The 19,320-nt window shown below is 47.3% G+C and overlaps 1 protein-coding gene across 1 annotated transcript; it reads left to right on the top strand.

Annotated features, from left to right (window-relative positions):
- The first annotated feature begins 4,077 nt into the window (after nt 1-4,077).
- On the top strand, nt 4,078-4,419 carry LOC109755149 (uncharacterized). The gene has a single exon (XM_020314034.1). It carries the CDS (start codon nt 4,078-4,080, stop codon nt 4,417-4,419), a length of 342 nt encoding a protein of 113 aa, XP_020169623.1.
- Nucleotides 4,420-19,320: the final 14,901 nt, after the last annotated feature.

Here is a 19,320-nt window from a genome sequence, read left to right as displayed (position 1 = left end):
TTCCCCCTCAGTAGATGTATGTTCCGACGATGAGTTCGATGACACCGATGAAGGGCTATACTATCTTCAGAAGTGCCAGGCAAGCAAACCCCCATTGAGCATTCCGATACAATCCCACTCTCTCACTCTTGCTCTCTTTTACTGCATTAGGACAACAACGATTCAATTGTTACATGCTGCGGTAGTTGAACCCCTTTCCTCTGCATGACCCGTCTTTGCCACAGTAAATAGTTGAAACCCACTAGCATGAGTAGGAGTTGTTTGAGCCCTGATGTGCCTACTCATTTATGCTTGCTTGTTATGCCTGCTATTGCTTAGAGTTGTGTCAGGTCTGATTCATCGGGGATGAATTGGAATGTGGACATCATGTCCTACTGTTGAGAGCTAAGTGTGTGAACACGATTTGGTAAAGGTAGCGGTGAGAGGCCATGTAGGATTACATGGTGGGTTGTCTCATTGAAACCGTCCTCAGGAATTGACTTCTGTGTCTGTGATCCAAGACAGTTACTACCACACATTGGAATGCTTAAGTGCCCCTCTCGACTTATTAATCGCCTTGATCTCTGTCCAGGAGTTGCAACTAGTTTATGGAGTTTTGTAGGTTGTGTTAGTAGTCTACCAAGTGGCACCTGGTACAGGTGGGCTTGGGACAGACTAGGCACCGTGGCCGGGTATACCAAGCGTCGCCCGTTTGGTGGGCTTGGGAACCATCTACACATCATTTGGGGCCGTGATGGAAACCTCGGCCGGACTCCCTTGCGGATGGAACCCGAATAGGCGATAAACCTGGACTAGAGTCTTGCGTGGTTAGTCAGGTCGTGGCCGACACCCTCGCCAGGCTTCCGCTTGAAGGTTGCCCAGATACATGACGAGTACATGGCGGTAAGTGGCGAGAGCGTGTGTGAAGAAGTAGACCCCTGCAGGGTTAACATGATCTATTCGAATAGCCGTGTCCGCGGTAAAGGACTACTGGGTTGCTTATACAGTTCATAGACAAGTGAAAGTGGATACTCTAAAATGCGCAAGATAAGCGTGAGTGCTATGGATGGCCTTCTCGTAGGGCGACAGGAACGGGTCCATAGTGGTGTATTGTTATGGTGAATATGTGGAATCGTGTGCACCACCTCAAAAGAGTTACCAGCAGTCGTAGTACAGGATAGCCACTGAGTCAAAGCTGGCTTGCTGCAGTTAAACTCCACCGCCCCTTTGTTGATATTGATGCATATGTAGCTAGTTCTGATGTAAGTCTTGTTGGGTACATTTGTACTCATGTTTGCTTAATCTATGTTTTTGCAGGGAGACTTCAATCTCACTAGTAGTTCTGCGTGGACTTCGACGTTTAGCTCGTTACCTCAGCTACGATCTTGTGCCCTTGGGAGGGTCTTGTAGATAGTCAGGCTTCTCAGCCTTTTTCATTTGTAGTTGTCTGTACTCAGACATGTTATGCTTCTGTTGCCTGTATGCTCTGTATGTTGGGTCATGTGACCCATGATTGTAATTCTTACTATGTATGACTCTTCGGAGCCCTCTGAATAAATACTTTGAGTCGTAGAGTTTTGTTGTGATGCCATGGTGTATTTGCACATATCGAGCATATTGTGTGTATGATTTTGAAATGCTTGGTATGTGTGGGATCCGACAATCTAGTTGTTTATTCTTGGTAGCCTCTCTTATGGGGGAATGTCTCCTAGTGCTTCCACTGAGCCATGGTAGCTTGCTACTGCTCTGGAACACATGGGATGATCGGCATGTGTCCTTCTTTGCTCATGTGTCTGTCCCTTCGGGGAAATGTCATGCATTGTTCCTTTAAGTCCTTGTAGCTTGCTACGACTTGGGTTCATACGTTGATGACCGACACGTGCATTGCTAGGTCATGTATGTCTGTCCCTGTAAGTTAGTGCCACCTTGGGTTTACGACTAGTCATGTCGGCCTGGGTTCTCTGTCATATGGATGCTAGCGACACTATCATATACGTGAGCCAAAAGGTGCAAATGGTCCCGGGCCAGGTAAGGTGGCACCCGTGGGGATACCGTGCGTGATGCCGCAAAGTGATATCATGTGTTACATGCTAGATCGGTGTGACTTAGGATCGGGGTCCTGACAAATTTTTAGCAGTTGTGTTTGCTTGTGATAAATTCAGATCTTCTATAGTTGATTCCAAAGTAATTGTTCACGTCGTCATGCTGCTATTAAATACCTTATGGAAAAGAAAGATGCTAAACCTAGACTCATTAGGTGGGTTCTCTTGCTACAAGAATTTGACTTACACATCACTGATAGAAAAGGAGCTGAGAATCACATGGTTGATAACTTGTCTAGGTTAGAAAATATTCTTGATGACCCACTACCTATTGATGATAGCTTTCCTGATGAACAACTACGTGTCATAAATGCTTCTCATAATACTCCTTGGTATGTTGACTATGCTAATTATATTGTTGCTAAATTTATACCACCTAGTTTCACATACCAACAAAAGAGAAAATTCTTCTATGATTTATGACATTACTTTTGGGATGACCCACATCTATATAAAGAAGTAGATGGTATTATTAGACATTGTATACCTGAGCATGAACAGGAGCAAATCCTACGGAAATGTCACTCTGAAGCTTACAGAGGGCATCATGCGGGAGATAGAACTGCACACAAGGTATTACAATCTGGTTTTTATTGGCCTACTCTCTTCAAGGATGCCCGTAAGTTTGTTTTATCTTGTGACGAATGTCAAAGAATTGGTAATATTTGTAAACGTCGGGAAATGCCTATGAATTATTCACTTGTTATTGAACCATTTGATGTTTGGGGTTTTGATTATATGATACCTTTTCCTTCCTCTAATGGGTATACACACATTTTGGTTGATGTTGATTATGTCACTAAGTGGGTAGAAGCTATTCCAACTAGCAGTGTTGATCATAACACCTCCATTAAAATGCTTAAAGAAGTTATTTTCCCTAGGTTTGGAGTCACTAGATATTTAATGACTGATGGTGGTTCACATTTTATTCGTGGTGCTTTCCGTAAACTACTTGCTAAATATGATGTCAACCATAGAATAGCATCACCTTATCACCCTCAATCCAGTGGACAAATTGAACTTAGCAATAGAGAAATAAAGTTAATATTACAAAAAACTGTCAATAGGTCTCGAAAGAATTGGTCTATGAAATTAGATGATGCACTTTGGGCCTACAGAACAGCTTATAAAAATCCTATGGGTATGTCTCCATATAAAATGGTTTATGGGAAAGCTTGTCATTTGCCTCTTGAATTAGAACATAAAGCATATTGGACAATTAAAGAACTCAACTATGACCTCAAACTTGCCGGTGAAAAGAGGTTATTTGATATTAGCTCTCTAGATGAATGGAGAACCCAAGCCTATGAAAATGCCAAACTATTCAAAGAAAAGGTTAAGAGATGGCATGACAAAAGAATCCAAATGCGGGAATTTAAAGTTGATGAATATGTACTATTGTACAATTCTTGTTTTATATTTTTTTGCAGGAAAACTTCTCTCCAAATGGGAAGGGACACATATCATCGAAGAAGTTTATCGTTCTGGAGCCATTAAGATCAATAATGCCGAAGGCACTAGTCTGAAGGTGGTCAATGGACAAAGAATACAACACTATATTTCAGGTACACCTATTAATGTTGAAACTAATATTATTCAAACCATGACAACGGAGCAACAAATAAGAGAGACCTTCCAGAACACTCTAGAACCCTGAAAAGGAAGAGGTACATGATATGCTAAGTAAATGGACTTCGAAAATTCTGCAAAAATATTTTCTGTCGGTTTTGGAATATTAGAAAAAATAAAAAAATTAAGAAACACCCGGGAAGGCAACCCAGGTGCCCACGAGGCACCAAGGCGCGCCTGCCCCACCTGGCACGCCCTATTGGGTAGTGGGCCCCTCGGGTACCTTCCCAATTCCATTTTCCTGTGGTATGCTTGTTTCCCAAGATAAAAGATTCTTTATATACTCCCCCAGACGTATTGACCACCGCACCGCAGAAATATCATCTGTTCTTGTTTCGTGTTGTTTTCCTGTCAGATCTAGATCGCCATGGCTCCACCAAGCTCCTCCAAGGACAAGTTCTTCAAGAAGGTCATCAACACGTACCTACCAGAGGTGTTGAAGCACCCTCAAGCCATTGAGATGTGTGAGGGGGCGCTCCACATCCAGGATGCTCAAGGGCCCAACAGGACGGGAAGCGTGGAGGCCAGGCTCGAGGCGGTGGAACAGGACATCTTCAAGTTCCAAGGGATGGTGGAGCGTGGACTCAGTGCCAATCACTCCATGATCACAGAATTCACCCGTGATCACATGGTGGATGGCCGGTCTATGAAGGACATCGTCTTCACCTTCAATAAGCAAATCAATTTTCTGCACGGGATCACCTCATAGTGGCCGTATAATCACCTCATCACGTATAATCACCTCATCACGTATAAGCTGCAGCCTCGGCGCTTGTTTTCTAGGGTTTGCACTCTTCACACTCTCTCCAGTATATATATACACGTTGGAGCCTCAGCGCTTGTAGTTGCTCTCTTCACACTCTCTCACCCTCTCTAGATCTAAACAAGACTTCTTTGGCCTCTCTCTCCCCTCACTGTTGGTCTGCTTGTAGTTGCTCTCTTCACACTCTCTCACCCTCTCCAGATCTAAACAAGACTTCGCTGGCCTCTCTCTCTCCCCTCACTGCTGGTCAAAGAACCGTCCGCCGGGAAGGGAAGGAGGCTTAACGCTGTCGCCGTCGGCGAGGAAGGGAATCCACTACCGGCGCAGCTGTTCACCTTCACCCAACGGCGGCGCGGGAGGGCCTCTGACCCCTTCTTCTTCGCTGCCGTACATAGTGTGGGTCGAACGGTCTCCGGTCGCCCACCGAACCACACCCCAAGAACCTTAAGGTATAATTTACTTATTCCACATGCATTGCTCTAGCTGCATGTGGGCTTTTTCCGCTTCTGCACTCGAATCTAGGTGTTGGATCAAACAGGAAAGTAGTGGGGAAAGTTGTATACCATGAATCTACGACGTGATTCAAAGAGGAAAGGAATGGGGGAAAGTAGTGGGAAAAGTTGTATAGCACGAATCTAGGACGTGGTTCAAAAAGGAAAGGAAGGGGGAAAGTTGTGGGGAAAGTTGTATCGCATGAATCTAAGACATGGTTCAAAGAGGACATGAATGGGGGAAAGTAGTTGGGAAAGTTGTATAGCATAAATCTAGGACGTGGTTCACAGAGGAAAGGAAGTGGGGAAAGTACTAGTATAGACTGGCTATCCAGCACCTACGTTGGTCGAAAAGGGAAAACAATGACAAACACAGTATGCACATCTGTAACAAACTGATCTTTTGTTTTGGGGGACAAGGCTGTAGAGTTTGAGCAGGACTAGATTTGCTGCGCTCACATAGGGAAAGGTGTCTAAAGATAACAAAACTGGGACCAACACAAATATGCTCCTTGGTTGTTTGTTCTTTGCTACAACAGACTGTGCATCACCCCAGTACATCGGTAGATGCACATGGTGCTGGTGCGTCCACTGTCCCGTGCAACTCTTTAGCTGTTGTTAATCTAAGGCCCAGTTTGGTTAAAAACTCCCTAGTCCCTACCTGCTTGGTTCCAGGGACGAAACATGGACTAGAGGTTATTAAATGACATGCTAAAAGACCATGTTACCCCTAGTAGTGAACTAATAGAGACAAGGTGCGATGCGTGCAGGGGCAACTGTTGGAAAAAGTCCCAAAAAGACTCCCTCGGGGTCTTCTTTCTTTAGTCCCAAATGCCCACTTTTAGTCCCTAAAAGTCCCTCCTATTTGGTTTAGATGGGACTGACACGGAGTTTTTTTAGTCCCTCCACCAAAATGTCCCTGTAAACAAACACCCTCTAATAATGCCGCTGGAAAATTGATGCAATGCCACAGTTAAAAGCAAATTACATGTTTAACGAATTTTATTGTTAATATAATCTCTCTGTTAATATTAATCAATGCCAGCGTTTGAGAAATGCTACTGTCTTGCTTTCTTTCCCATTTAGATAAGGTAGATCTTCTTTTTGTTGGCTTCTGTGTCATCCACCGTTATTGACCACTAGTTGTTTCCTTTGCACCTCTGTGTAAACAGGGTTATCTACTTCACCTCGTTGCCATTGTGACCTTTTGTTGCACTGCACAAAACACTTTTGTTTTAAGAGTGTTTTGTGCAGTTCAACCAAAATGTCACACCGACAACGTTGCTTGATTGCTTGATCTTAGTGGAACTGCACATGAGGAGATCTTACTTCCTATCCGTGTTGGCAAATTTGGTTCAGAACTTCTTCTTGTGAGTTGTTTGAATTCCACGTCATGAGAGGTCAGTACTAGCCTTCTTTCACATGATTCTGCAGTGTGCTTTCATATGTTGTGCTACTTGTACGGTAATGTTGCTTGATTTTAGTGAACTGCACAAATGGAGACAAGACTTCCAATCTGTATGTGCACCGTAATATCCCATTGAGGTAAGATAAGGGTATTTCACAACTGTTGGCCTGTATTTTGCCACTTTCATCAGAAAATTAATGTCATTGTTTAGTGCTATACTTGTGCAACCTAATTGACATGCCAAATCTTACATTGAAGGCCAAGCTTGTCTGTTATTGAACCAAGTGATGAAGGGGAAGAACAAGCGGAAGAAAAACAAAAATCAACTCCTGGTGCTGTAATGAAGCACTGGAACTGTGATGACACAAGTAATGATATAGTTTTGCATCTTAATTTATTGCTATGGCTAGAACGAGCAATTGTTTTGCCACTGATTTGATGCAACTCTTAATGTAATACGTAATTATCTCTACTTGTGCAAACAGGGATCTTCTTTGAAGATACCATATATTTTAGTGGAACTGCACAAGAAGATGTTGGAAACATTAATCTAATCGAGGAGTATATACTAAGCATGGCCACCACAGTAGATAGCAACAGATGGTTCCGGAGAAGTGCTTCATCTGTATGCTCTACACAATAATCCTCCTGACAAAGGTTGGTACTCGCCCACTGATTTCATCCATATGATTGAGCTTTGTCATCTCTATTGGTGTTGTCCTACTGTTTAGATGCTGTCATCAAAAAGTGGTATTGTCCTTGAGAAGTGCTTCATCTGTGTTGTTTTAAATATTTCCTTTACTTTTTTTTCGAGCAAACAGGGATGCTAGCATTTAGTTATCCTCTTGTCTTTGCACAACAGGATCATCCTCCTCTGAAGAAGAATATGGAGTACATGAAGTGACTAGTTCCGATTATGCCAGGATGAAGAAGCCATGTCTATCTTCTCATCAGAAGGAGCAGTTGAAGGATGGTTACATTACCCCCCACAAGACCAAACTAACTTCAGCTCAGAAGGACCGACAAATCTCCATTTTCTTGTTGTGATGCGCGAGTACAATGTTGTTCTAGGATTCTTTCCGGTGAGTTCCATTTTTGTAAAAGTGTGCTCTACATGGACCATGTAGGTGCCTGTTTAAACTGTCAATTCATATAACAGTTTGCTTTATACTAATCACTTTCTTTGTATTTGTGCAAACAGGGGTGCTCAGCTTGATTTCAATGGGAACTGCACAAAATGTTCATGAATACATCGAATCATTCATTTCCACCACAAGAAAGGAGGTGCCGATAAGTTCAAGGCGTTGCAACATATAAGGGCGAAATCATACAAGCTACGCGCGAATTTGGTTGATTTTGGTGGAACTGCACAAAAAGAACAGCTGGTTTATTTAGCACGAGGTGCCATGTCAATGTCCGAACTGATGGCAAACCCTTCCCATTCCACAATCGTAGGCATTTGATATTTTGGAATGGGAAAACCTTGTCAAATTTTGCTCATTGATTTTAGCAAGAAGACATGCGTTTGATATTTTCGAATGGGACGCCCTTTGCTGTCAGCAGCGTCGATCCATTTTTTCTTTATTCTTTAGTTGTGAAGTAAATATTGGCTCTGACATGTGAATCGTTGAGATGCATAATCATCGATTGTTTTGAATGTTCTCTATGACATGTGAATCGCTGTGATTGCAATGTACAGGAACGCTAAAAAGCTGCTCAAACTCGTTGTACTCCTTCTGTTCCTTTTTACTTCGCACATTGTCCGGTAGCATACAACTGAAGTGCTCAAGTTCTCTAGCAAATGACTATCTCATGAGCTTGCTCAACCACGGAGCGCTCTTCAATCAGCCTGTAATCATAGAATTGCTCCATGATGTACAGCTCAGTGCCAGCAACCGGAGGGTAGCAGCGGTGGCCTTACTTGGACCCGAGCGGCGGCGACCTACCGTGTTCTACTCTTCTTCATTTTCTATGTGGCGCGGCCTCGTTGGCAGCAGGGCGGGGCCTCGGCGGAGACGGCGATGTCCTCTGCCTCGTTGCCGGCGAGCGGCGCCTCGGCGGAGCGGGGGAAAATCCTCCCCCTCGTTGCCGGCAGGGTGGGGCCTCGGCGGAGCCGGCGGTGTCCTCTGCCTCGTTGTTGGCGTCGCGGGGCCTCGGCGGAGCAGGGCCTCGTCGGAGCCGGCATTGTCCTCTGCCTCGTCCTCGGTCTCGCCAAACAGCGCCTCGGCCGCTTCATTGCCCTCTTTGTAAGCGGCCGCAGCCTCCGCCACCCGCATGCAGTACCGCCAGCGCTCGAGGCGGCCCTCGCGGTCGGAGAGGTACGAGTCGAGCAGCGCCTCCTGCTCCGCCCGCTCCGCGGCGATCTGCTCCTCCGCCTGCAGGTGCTCCTGGAGGAGATGGTGGTTGTAGGCGGCATCGGCCTGCGCCTCCCGGAACTGCTCCTCATGCTTCTGCCTCACCGTGTCCATATATTGGGCATGGGCCTCGCCGATGGTCATGGTGCAATGCACCGGCGAGGATGGCGCGGAGGAGGGGGTTGGCGCCGGATCGTCGACTACCATGTTCTCCATTGGGACGTCGTCGTCCTCCGTCTGCCTGTCGGCCAGCCAGTCGGCAGCAATGGTTGCCATCTCCTTGTGGTCCGTCGTCCGCCCGTCCCGAAGAGCGCGGGAGCGTGAGGAAGCCATGATGGGCAGTAGTGGTGTGGACAGGAGAATAGGAACGGATGCGGATGACTGCGGCTATGGCCGGCGCAGCAGTTTATATAGCAATGGTGGGCGGTGGAGGGACGGACGTGTGGCGCCGGAGTAGCCGCCTCGGCAACCGCGTATCATTAATGTGGGCGGCAGAAGGATGGACGGACGACACTTGTGTTGTTTGAAGGCGGAGCAATCACATGCACCGGGAAGCGGGGCAGGCGGCGCTGACAGTTTCGGGTGGAAAGCGCGCGCGGGCGAGGGAGGTGGTCTAGGTGGGCCAGGGCAGTCAGACTCGTGCTTGGCAGCAGGTCGGTCCAGCAACTGGACATGCTGGCTCGCCAGCTACCTCGCCGAGCTGAGCGGCGACAATCAGACGATGGACGTAGCTTCCGACCAGGAGCCGGCGCCACTGTCCAAGCCGGTTCATGCCGTGTTCACCATAGAGCAGGTGCGGACGCACTTCGACGCCCTAATGGCAGAAGAGCTACCAGCGCAGGAGGACCTGTGCTGCAACCTCCGTCTCCTCAACGAGCACCGGTGAACAAGCGAACGACAATGCCGTCGCGGACATGTGGCCCTATGATCTTGGCTTCCCGAATGAGCAGCGGGCACTGTACCAGACCATCCGTAGGGCCCGCGAGGCCCTCTCCGTCGTCCTTCGAGTTGTTGCGCTCGCCATGGCGCCGCCGTCTCGCGTTGTCAACATGGTCAATGGACATGAGGATGAGGAGATGACTTTACTTGGAGAGGATGACAGCAAGTGCCTCCTTATTAGTATATAAAACTATAATTTTTTTGCTTCCTCCTGGTTTCCTGACATCACGGTCCCACACCATTGTGAACCTATGTAGTCAATAAACGAGAGAATTGCACAAGAAGCGGCCGACAGCTGGGAACAAGCAGCTCGAGCAGTATTTGTGTTTTTGAGGTGTGAGCACTTCAGAGTTTTTCTTGAGCAATGTTTAGCCCAGATATTAATTTTTCCCCTCTGAACAACAACGAAAACATCGCTGCAGCTATTAACTGGGCGGGCTGTGGCCTGTCTAGCCCAGGCCAGATATCCAATCCAGATATTAATTTTTTTCAAGCTGAAAATGGCTAGCCCAGCTATACTTTTTTAGGAATACCCAGGCAAGGTCAAGTTGTTATTCTCCGCCCCGCTGGGCTGCAAATCTTTCCTAGGAGGGATGCATTAGGCTTAACAAGAAAATGGGCTTTAAGAAATAATAAATGGGATGTAATTATAAAAATTGGGCAGTAACTATAAAAAATGCACCAAACACGTAAAACTTTATAAAATATTATTTTTGGATATTGAAATTTTTAATTTCATTAATTGTTGCGTGCGCAATGTTTCGTTGGATTTTTACGTAATATAAATTTATATTGAAATTATATTTAATAAAATATTTCGGATCCCGTCAAAATGTGGGAAATTTTATTGAATTCTGTTTTGAACGGTTGGTTGAAATGGGCTGTACTTTTAACAAACTGTAAATGGGTTGTAGTAAATTTCATTAGAATTCAAAAATGGGTTGTACATTCTTACAAATCGCAAATGGGCTATAAGTTCTCTCCCACACACTTGTGGGCCTACTAAGTTGACGCGTCCCCTAAAAAAAGAAGTTGACGCGTATGCAAGGCTTTGTCAACTTATTATAGTCAACACACGGTTCTAGCAGCAGTGGCCGTTGGATGTCCATCCAACGGATGCCGTGCTTTTTCTTCAATCTCGGATATTCTAGCTTCACCCGCCCAAAAAATGATTCCTCCCCCTGACATCTGGGGCGCACCGTTTCGGAAGCTGACCTGTGGGCCTACTAAGTTGACACGTACCAAGGGCTTTGTCAACTTAGTCAATATGAACGATTCTAGCTGCAGTGACCATACGATGTCCATCCAACGGCCGTAGTGCTTCTTCAACCTCTGGTCTTCTTGCTCCAGCCGCCCAGAGGAGCGTCGGTCATGTCGCGTGCTCCTACCTCCCGTGGCCGGCTGTGATGCCACGGAGGCCTCGCCGCCCCCTACTACTCCCACCGCTGGCCAGGCCATCCCTCTACTCACCCACACCCCTTGTTATTCCGCAGCGACAACAGCCTCACACCGCAGCCGAACCAGTGAACCCTCGTACTCCTCTCCGCACGGGCTTCCACTACCGCGTCTTCCCCGGCTCCGCGTCGTCCCCTTCCTAGGCCTCACCGTCGTCAACCGCCCTGGTGCTCTCGGCACGGTGTGGTCAGCGTGGTCAAGGAACGGCTTCCATCGGACGTGACTGATGTGGAGAGGCTGGCAGCTGGGTCCACAACGGCAGCAAGGAAGTGCCTCCTTATTACGCGGAAAATAATGATTCCTCCACCCGACAGCAGGGACCCACCGGACGGGCCACCGTATTTCACGAAAAAAATGTTTGCCCCCTGACTGTTGGGACCCACCGGACGGGCCACCGTATTGCGCGAAAAAACATTCCCCCCGCTGTCAGCTCGGACCCACCGGAAGTGCCTCCTTATTACGCACAAAAAATGAATACTCCCCCTGCTGGTTGGGACCCACCTTGGTGGGAGGCTGACTTGTGGGCCTACTAAGTTGACGGGGACGGAGTGCTTTGTCAACTTAGTCAATATGAACGATTCTAGCTCCAGTGACCGTACGATGTCCATCCAACGGCCGTAATGCTTCTTCAACCTCTGGTCTTGTTGCTCCAGCCGCCCAAAGCAGCGCCGGTCGTGCCGCATGCTCCTGCCTCCCGTGGGCGGCTGTGTTGCCGCAGAGGCCTCACCGCCCCCTACTATTCCCACCGCTGGCCAGGCCATCCCTCTACCCACCCACACCCCCTGTTATTCTGCGGCGACGACAGCCTCAAACTACAGCGAACCAGTGAACCCTCGTACTCCTCTACGCGTGGGCATCCACTGCCGCGTCTTCCCCGGCTCTGCGTCGTCCCCTTCCTAGGCCTTGCCGTCGTCCACCGCCCTGGTGCTCTCGGCGCGGCGTGGTCAACGTGGTCAAGGAACGGCTTCCATCGGACGTGGACTGTACGTGGAGAGGCTGACAGCTGGGTCCACGGCCGCAGCAAGGAAGTGCCGCCTTATTACGTGCAAAATAATTATTCCTCCACCTAACAGCGGGGACCCACCGGACGGGCCACCGTATTTCGTGAAAAAAACGTTTCCCCTGACTGCTGGGACCCACCAGCTACATCTTCGCACGCAAGGAAGTGCGTCCGGGCAAAAAAAACGATTCGCCCCCCTGACTGCTGGGACCCACCAGCTACATCTTCGCAGGCAAGGAAGTGCCTGACAGTCGGGACCCACCTGGTCGAAGCGTATGTAGCGTTGTCATTCTGGTCGCGAACGTGTACATACATACTGGTCGATGTAGAGGCGCGCACGTGTCGTAGTAGAGGCGCGCACGTAGCATGTACATGTACGTACAGCGGCCAGTGTGCAAGAAAGAAAATACGGCCACGTACGTACATACGGGCAGGGTCTCGAACGCCTACTCGCGCATACGTACGGCCAGGGCTTGTGTACATGGCTGGGTCGGAACAGAGAAACAGCGTCGTCGTCGTGTTCATGGGGAGGCAACGGAATGCGTCGTGTTCATCGGGAGGCAACGGAACGCGTGGGAGCCAACCGGCTTGGACGGAACAGCCGATGGAAACGGGGCCTGGCGTACCGCAGAACGAAGGAAACGGCCTTGTGTTCGACCGGCCACATTCAAAACGGGATCCTGTTCATCGGGAGGGGTCTAGCGTACCGCAAAACGGAGGAAACGGACCTCCTACGGTCGAAACGGGGGTCCTGTTGATCGGGAGGGGTGTGGCGTACCGCAAAACGGAGGAAACGGACTTGTGTTGGAGTGCTACGGTCGAAACGGGGGTCCTGTTCATCGGGAGGGGTGTGGCGTACCGCAAAACGGGACTCCACAGGATACTGTTCATCTCCACCGTCGACCCCCTCCAGCCTCCACGGGCTACTGTTCATCCACCATCGACCTCCTCCAGCCTCCACCTGCGACTGTTCATCCACGGGCTCCTGTTCATCCAGCCTCCACCGCGTGCTACTCCACCGGCAACTGTTCAACCAGCCCACTCCACGGGCTCCAGTTCAACCACCCCTCCACGGGCTACTGTTCATCCTGCCCTCCACCATCTACTGTTCATCCTGCCCTCCATGGGGTGGTCCTGTTCATCCTGCCCTCCACGGGGTCCTGTTCATCCAGCCCCAACCGGCTCGAACGATCGGGGTCCTGTCCATCCACCCCCACCGGGAATTGTTCATCCAAACCCCCCCAGCAACGCTCACTGTTCATCCAGAGGCAACGCCACGGGGTCCTGTTCATCCACCCCCACCGGGAACTGTTCATCCAACCCCCCCCAGCAACGCTCACTGTTCATCCAGAGGCAGCATCGATCGGCTTCAGTTAGCAGCAGTAGCGAAGGAATCGCTCGATCGGGTTTAGTTAACAGCCATCGATCGATCGCTCGGGTTCAGTAACGCGTAGCCTGCAGTGCAATCGCTCGGGTTCAGTTAGAGCCCAACGCCTCGCACCCACGCACGTGCGTGTATGAGAGAAACGCGCATCGCTCGGCCCCGACCACCCACCGTAACCGGGAACACCCCGATATTTTCCTCGCCCTCGCTTCTACCATGGTTTTTTCTGTCATGGACGGCCCAAAGAATGTCATGCAGCTGCGTCTCCGGCCCGCCCAGGACGAAAAGCCCATTTTCTGTCATGATTTTTTGTCATAGAAGTAGGACCCCACCACATCTATGATGATACCGGGTTTTGTCACAATTATCGTCATAGAAGTGTCATAAGTATGACAGAAAAGATTTTCGTTTGGCCCAAAATGTCACGGATGTGTCTTTTTTTTGTAGTGCATAGAAGTTATATTGTCCTAGATCCTCTAACATGTGGTGCTTGTCCAATATCTTTGCTAGCCAAAAGTTCGCACTATGTAGAGATACTACTTGTGCATCCAAAAACCTTAAACCTAAATTCATGTTTTGAGAGTCCACCATACCTACATATGGATTGAGTAAGATCCTTCAAGTAAGTTTTCATCAGTGAAAAAAGGGCAATAAAAATTGCCCCTAAATGTGTTTGATCTTTTAGTGTAAGGGAAAATAAGCGTTGTACGAACTTGTGATGGCAAAGTAATAAAGAGCGACGGACTGCATAATAATGGTTGCCATCATAAGGGGCAATATAACATGACGTTCTTTTGCATTAAGAGATTGTGCATACAAAACCGAAAGCGCACGACAACCTCTACTTCCCTCTGCGAAGGGTCTATCTTTTACTTTTATGTATTTACTTTTTATGCAAGAGTCAAGGTGTCATCCTTTATTCCTTTTTATTTTCTCTTTTGCAAGCACCATGTGGTGGGGAAAGATCTAGGCACATATATCCAGTTTAATGTGAGTAATCATGAGTTATTATTGTTGACATCACCCTTGAGGTGAATAAGTTGGGAGGCTAAACTATAAGCCGCTATCTTTCTGTGTGTCCCGCTGAAACCTTTTGCTCATATATATGTTGTGAGTGTTAGCAATCATAGAAGACTAAATGATGGTTGAGTATGTGGACTTGCCAAAAGGCTCCAACACGAGACCCTTCCTGAAAATATGATGAATTGTAATTGCAAACTTGACTGAGAACATAGTTTGTTTGCTTTCAAGAAAGTTTATGCTTTATACTTCGATGTTGTGATGAATCGTTACTTGCTCATGAGATGTTATATGATAAAGTTATATGATGAAGTTTGTTGTTGTTATGATAATGATCATGATGCTACTATGTCCGTATTTTGTTTTTATCGACACCTCTCTCTCTCTCTCTCTCTAAAGTCTAAACATTTGGGCATGATTTTTTATGTCGGCTTTCGCTTGAGGACAAGCGAGGTCTAAGCTTGGGGGAGTTGATACGTCCATTTTGCATCATGTTTTCCTACTATTATTTATAGTGTTTTCATGCATTATAATAGTTTATGGAGTAATTCTAATGCCTTTTCTCTCATAATATGCAAGGTTTACACAAAGAGGGAGAATGCCGGCAGCTGAAATTCTGGACCTGAAAAAGCTATGTCAGAGATACCTATTTTGCACATCTCCAAATGAGCTTAAATTTCACGGAGAATTATTTCTGGATATATTAAAAATATTGGAATAAAGAACCACCGGAGAGGGTCACCTAGGCACCCACAAGGCACCAGGGCGTGCCACCCCCTCCAGGCGCCCTGGTGGGTAGTGCGGGCCCAGGCCCACCTCCGGTGCCCATCTTCTAGTACATAAGGTCTTTTGACCTAGAAAAAAATCAGGAGAGGACTTTCGGGATGGAGCGCCGCCGTCTCGAAGAGGAACTTGGGTAGGAGCACTTTTGCCCTTCGGCGAAGCGATTCTGCCGAGGGAACTTCCCTCCGGGAGGGGGAAATCGAGGCCATCATCATCACCAACAACCCTCTCATCTTTTCGAGGCCAATCTTCATCAACAGCACCATCTCATCTCAAACCCTAGTTCATCTCTTGTGTTCAACCTTCTTATCAAAACCTCAGATTGGTACCTGTGGGTGACTAGTAGTGTTGATTACATCTTGTAGTTGATGCTAGCCGGTTTATTTGCTGGAAGATTATATGTTCAGATCCATTATGATATTTATTACTCCTCTGATCTTGAGCATGAACATGTTGTGTGAGTAGTTACTTTTGTTCTTGAGGACACGGAAGAAGTCATGTTGCAAGTAATCATGTGAATTTGAAATTTGTTCGATATTTTGATGTATGTATGTTGTGATTCCCATAGTGGTGTTATGTGAACATCGACTACTTGACACTTCACCATCTTTAGGCCTAAGGGAATGCATTGTGGAGTAGTTATTAGATGATGGGTTGCTAGAGTGACAGAAGCTTAAACCCTAGTTTATGCGCTATTTCATAAGGGGCTGATTTGGATCCATATGTTTAATGTTATGGTTAGATTTTATCTTAATTCTTCTTTCATAGTTGCGGATGCTTGCGAGGGGGTTAATCATAAGTGGGAGGCTTGTTCAAGTAAGAACAACACCCAAGCACCGGTCCACCCACATACCATATTATCAAAGTAGCAAACGTGAATCAAACTAACATGATGAAAGTGACTAGATGAAATTCTCGTGTGTCCTCGAGAATGTTTTGCTTATTATAAGAGACCGTTCCGGCCTGTCCTTTGCCACAAAAGGATTGGGCTACCTTGCTGCACTTTTGTTACCGTTACTATTACTTGCTTGTTACAAATTATCTTGCTATCAAACTACCTGTTACCGACAATTTAAGTGCTTGCAGAAAATACCTTGCTGAAAACCGCTTATCATTTCCTTCTGCTCCTCGTTGGGTTTGACACTCTTACTTATCGAAAGGACTACGATTGATCCCCTGTACTTGTGGATCAACATTGAGTAGCCACATTTACCCTCTATAGAAGAGGATGGCAGTGCGGTAGTGCTGCCCAGAGCGGTACTACCGCTGGCTACTGCCGCTCTACTTCCGCTCGAAGGACAGAGCAGTCCAGAAGGCAAAGAATAAGAGGTACTCCTCGCGGTAGAGGAATAGCGATAGTTCCACCGGGGCGGTACTACCACTCTGCGTGGGCGGGTACTTCCGCTTAGCTGTTAGGAGCTCAGTGAATCCGAGGTAGTGGGGTGGTAGTCAGGGTTGTAGTACCGCTGGAGCGGTACTACCCGATGAACTACCGCCCTACTACCGCCCATTTACAGAACCCCAAAAACAAGCAGGATTCGTAGTAGCTGAAGGAAATATGCCCTAGAGGCAATAATAAAATTATTATTTATTTCCTTATATCATGATAAATGTTTATTATTCATGCTAGAATTGTATTAACCGAAAACATGATACATGGGTGAATACATAGACAAACAGAGTGTCACTAGTATGCCTCTATTTGACTAGCTCGTTGATCAAAGATGGTTATGTTTCCTAGCCATAGACATGAGTTGTCATTTGATTAACGGGATCGCATCATTAGGAGAATGATGTGATTGACTTGACCCATTCCGTTAGCTTAGCACTCCATCGTTTAGTATGTTGCTATTGCTTTCTTCATGACTTATACATGTTCCTATGACTATGAGATTATGCAACTCCCGTTTACCGGAGGAACACTTTGTGTGCTACCAAACGTCACAACGTAACTGGGTGATTATAAAGGTGCTCTACAGGTGTCTCCGAAGGTACTTGTTGGGTTGGCGTATTTCGAGATTAGGATTTGTCACTCCGATTGTCGGAGACGTATCTCTGGGCCTACTCGGTAATGCACATCACTATAAGCCTTGCAAGCATTGCAACTAATGAGCTAGTTGTGGGATGATGTATTACGGAACGAGTAAAGAGACTTGCCGGTAACGAGATTGAACTAGGTATTGAGATACCGACGATCGAATCTCGGGCAAGTAACATACCGATGACAAAGGGAACAACGTATGTTGTTATGCGGTTTGACCGATAAAGATCTTCGTAGAATATGTAGGAACCAATATGAGCATCCAGGTTCCGCTATTGGTTATTGACCGAAGAGGTGTCTCGGTCATGTCTACATAGTTCTCGAACCAGTAGGGTCCGCACGCTTAACGTTACGATGACAGTTTTATTATGAGTTTTGATGTACTGAAGGAGTTCGGAGTCCCGGATGAGATCGGGGACATGACGAGGAGTCTCGAAATGGTCGAGACGTAAAGATCGATATATTGGACGACTATATTCGGACATCGGAAAGGTTCCGAGTGATTCGGGTATTTTTCGGAGTACCGGAGAGTTACGGGAATTCGTATTGGGCCTTAATGGGCCATACGGGAAAGGAGAGAAAGGCCCCAAAGGGTGGCCGCACCCCTCCCCATGGACTAGTCCGAATTGGACTAGGGAGGGGGGCGCCCCCTTCCTTTTTTCTCCTTCTCCCTTCCCTTTTCCTACTCCAACAAGGAAAGGAGGAGTCCTACTCCCGGTGGGAATAGGACTCCCCCCTTGGCGCGCCCTCCTCCTAGGCCGGCCGCCTCCCCCCTTGCTCCTTTATATACGGAGGCAGGGGCACCCCATAGACACTACAATTGATCATTGATCTCTTAGCCGTGTGCGGTGCCCCCTCCACCATATTACACCTCGATAATATCGTAGCGGTGATTAGGCGAAGCCCTGCGTCGGTAGAACATTATCATTGTCACCACCCCGTCGTGCTGACGAAACTCTCCCTCAACACTCGGCTGGATCGGAGTTCGAGGGACGTCATCGAGCTGAACGTGTGCTGAACTCGGAGGTGCCGTGCGTTCGGTACTTGATCGGTCGGATCGTGAAGACGTACGACTACATCAACCGCGTTGTGTTAACGCTTCCACTTTCGGTCTACGAGGGTACGTGGACAACACTCTCCCTTCTCGTTGCTATGCATCACCATGATCTTGCGTGTGCGTAGGAAATTTTTTGAAATTACTACGTGCCCCAACAGTGGTATCAGAGCCTGGTTTTATGCGTTGATGTTATATGCACGAGTAGAACACAAGTGAGTTGTGGGCGATATAAGTCATACTGCTTACCAGCATGTCATACTTTGGTTCGGCGGTATTGTGAGATGAAGCGGCCCGGACCGACATTACGCGTACGCTTACGCGAGACTGGTTTCACCGTTGCGAGCACTCGATGCTTAAAGGTGACTGGCGGGTGTCTGTCTCTCTCACTTTAGTTGAACCGAGTGTGGCTACGCCCGGTCCTTGCGAAGGTTAAAACAGCACCAACTTGACAAACTATCGTTGTGGTTTTGATGCGTAGGTAAGAACGGTTCTTGCTAAGCCCATAGCAGCCACATAAAACTTGCAACAACAAAGTAGAGGACGTCTAACTTGTTTTTGCAGGGCATGTTGTGATGTGATATGGTCAAGACATGATGCTATATTTTATTGTATGAGATGATCATGTTTTGTAACCAAGTTATCGGCAACTGGCAGGAGCCATATGGTTGTCGCTTTATTGTATGCAATGCAATCGCCATGTATTTGTTCTACTTTATCACTAAGCGGTAGCGATAGTCGTAAAAGCAATAAGTTGGCGAGACGACAACGATACTACGATGGAGATCAAGGTGTCGCGCCGGTGACGATGGTGATCATGACGGTGCTTCGGAGATGGAGATCACAAGCACAAGATGATGATGGCCATATCATATTACTTATATTGATTGCATGTGATGTTAATCTTTTATGCATCTT

This window comes from Aegilops tauschii, chromosome 1 (genome assembly GCF_002575655.3).
Source record: "Aegilops tauschii subsp. strangulata cultivar AL8/78 chromosome 1, Aet v6.0, whole genome shotgun sequence".
Classification (NCBI taxonomy): Eukaryota; Viridiplantae; Streptophyta; class Magnoliopsida; order Poales; family Poaceae; genus Aegilops; species Aegilops tauschii.
The sequence above is the reverse complement of the archived record's forward strand: the minus strand, read 5'-3'. Positions and strand labels throughout refer to the sequence as shown.

Coding starts and splice junctions, on each gene's coding strand:
- LOC109755149 (XM_020314034.1), top strand. CDS start 4,078: ATGGCTCCACCAAGCTCCTCCAAGGACAAGTTCTTCAAGAAGGTCATC.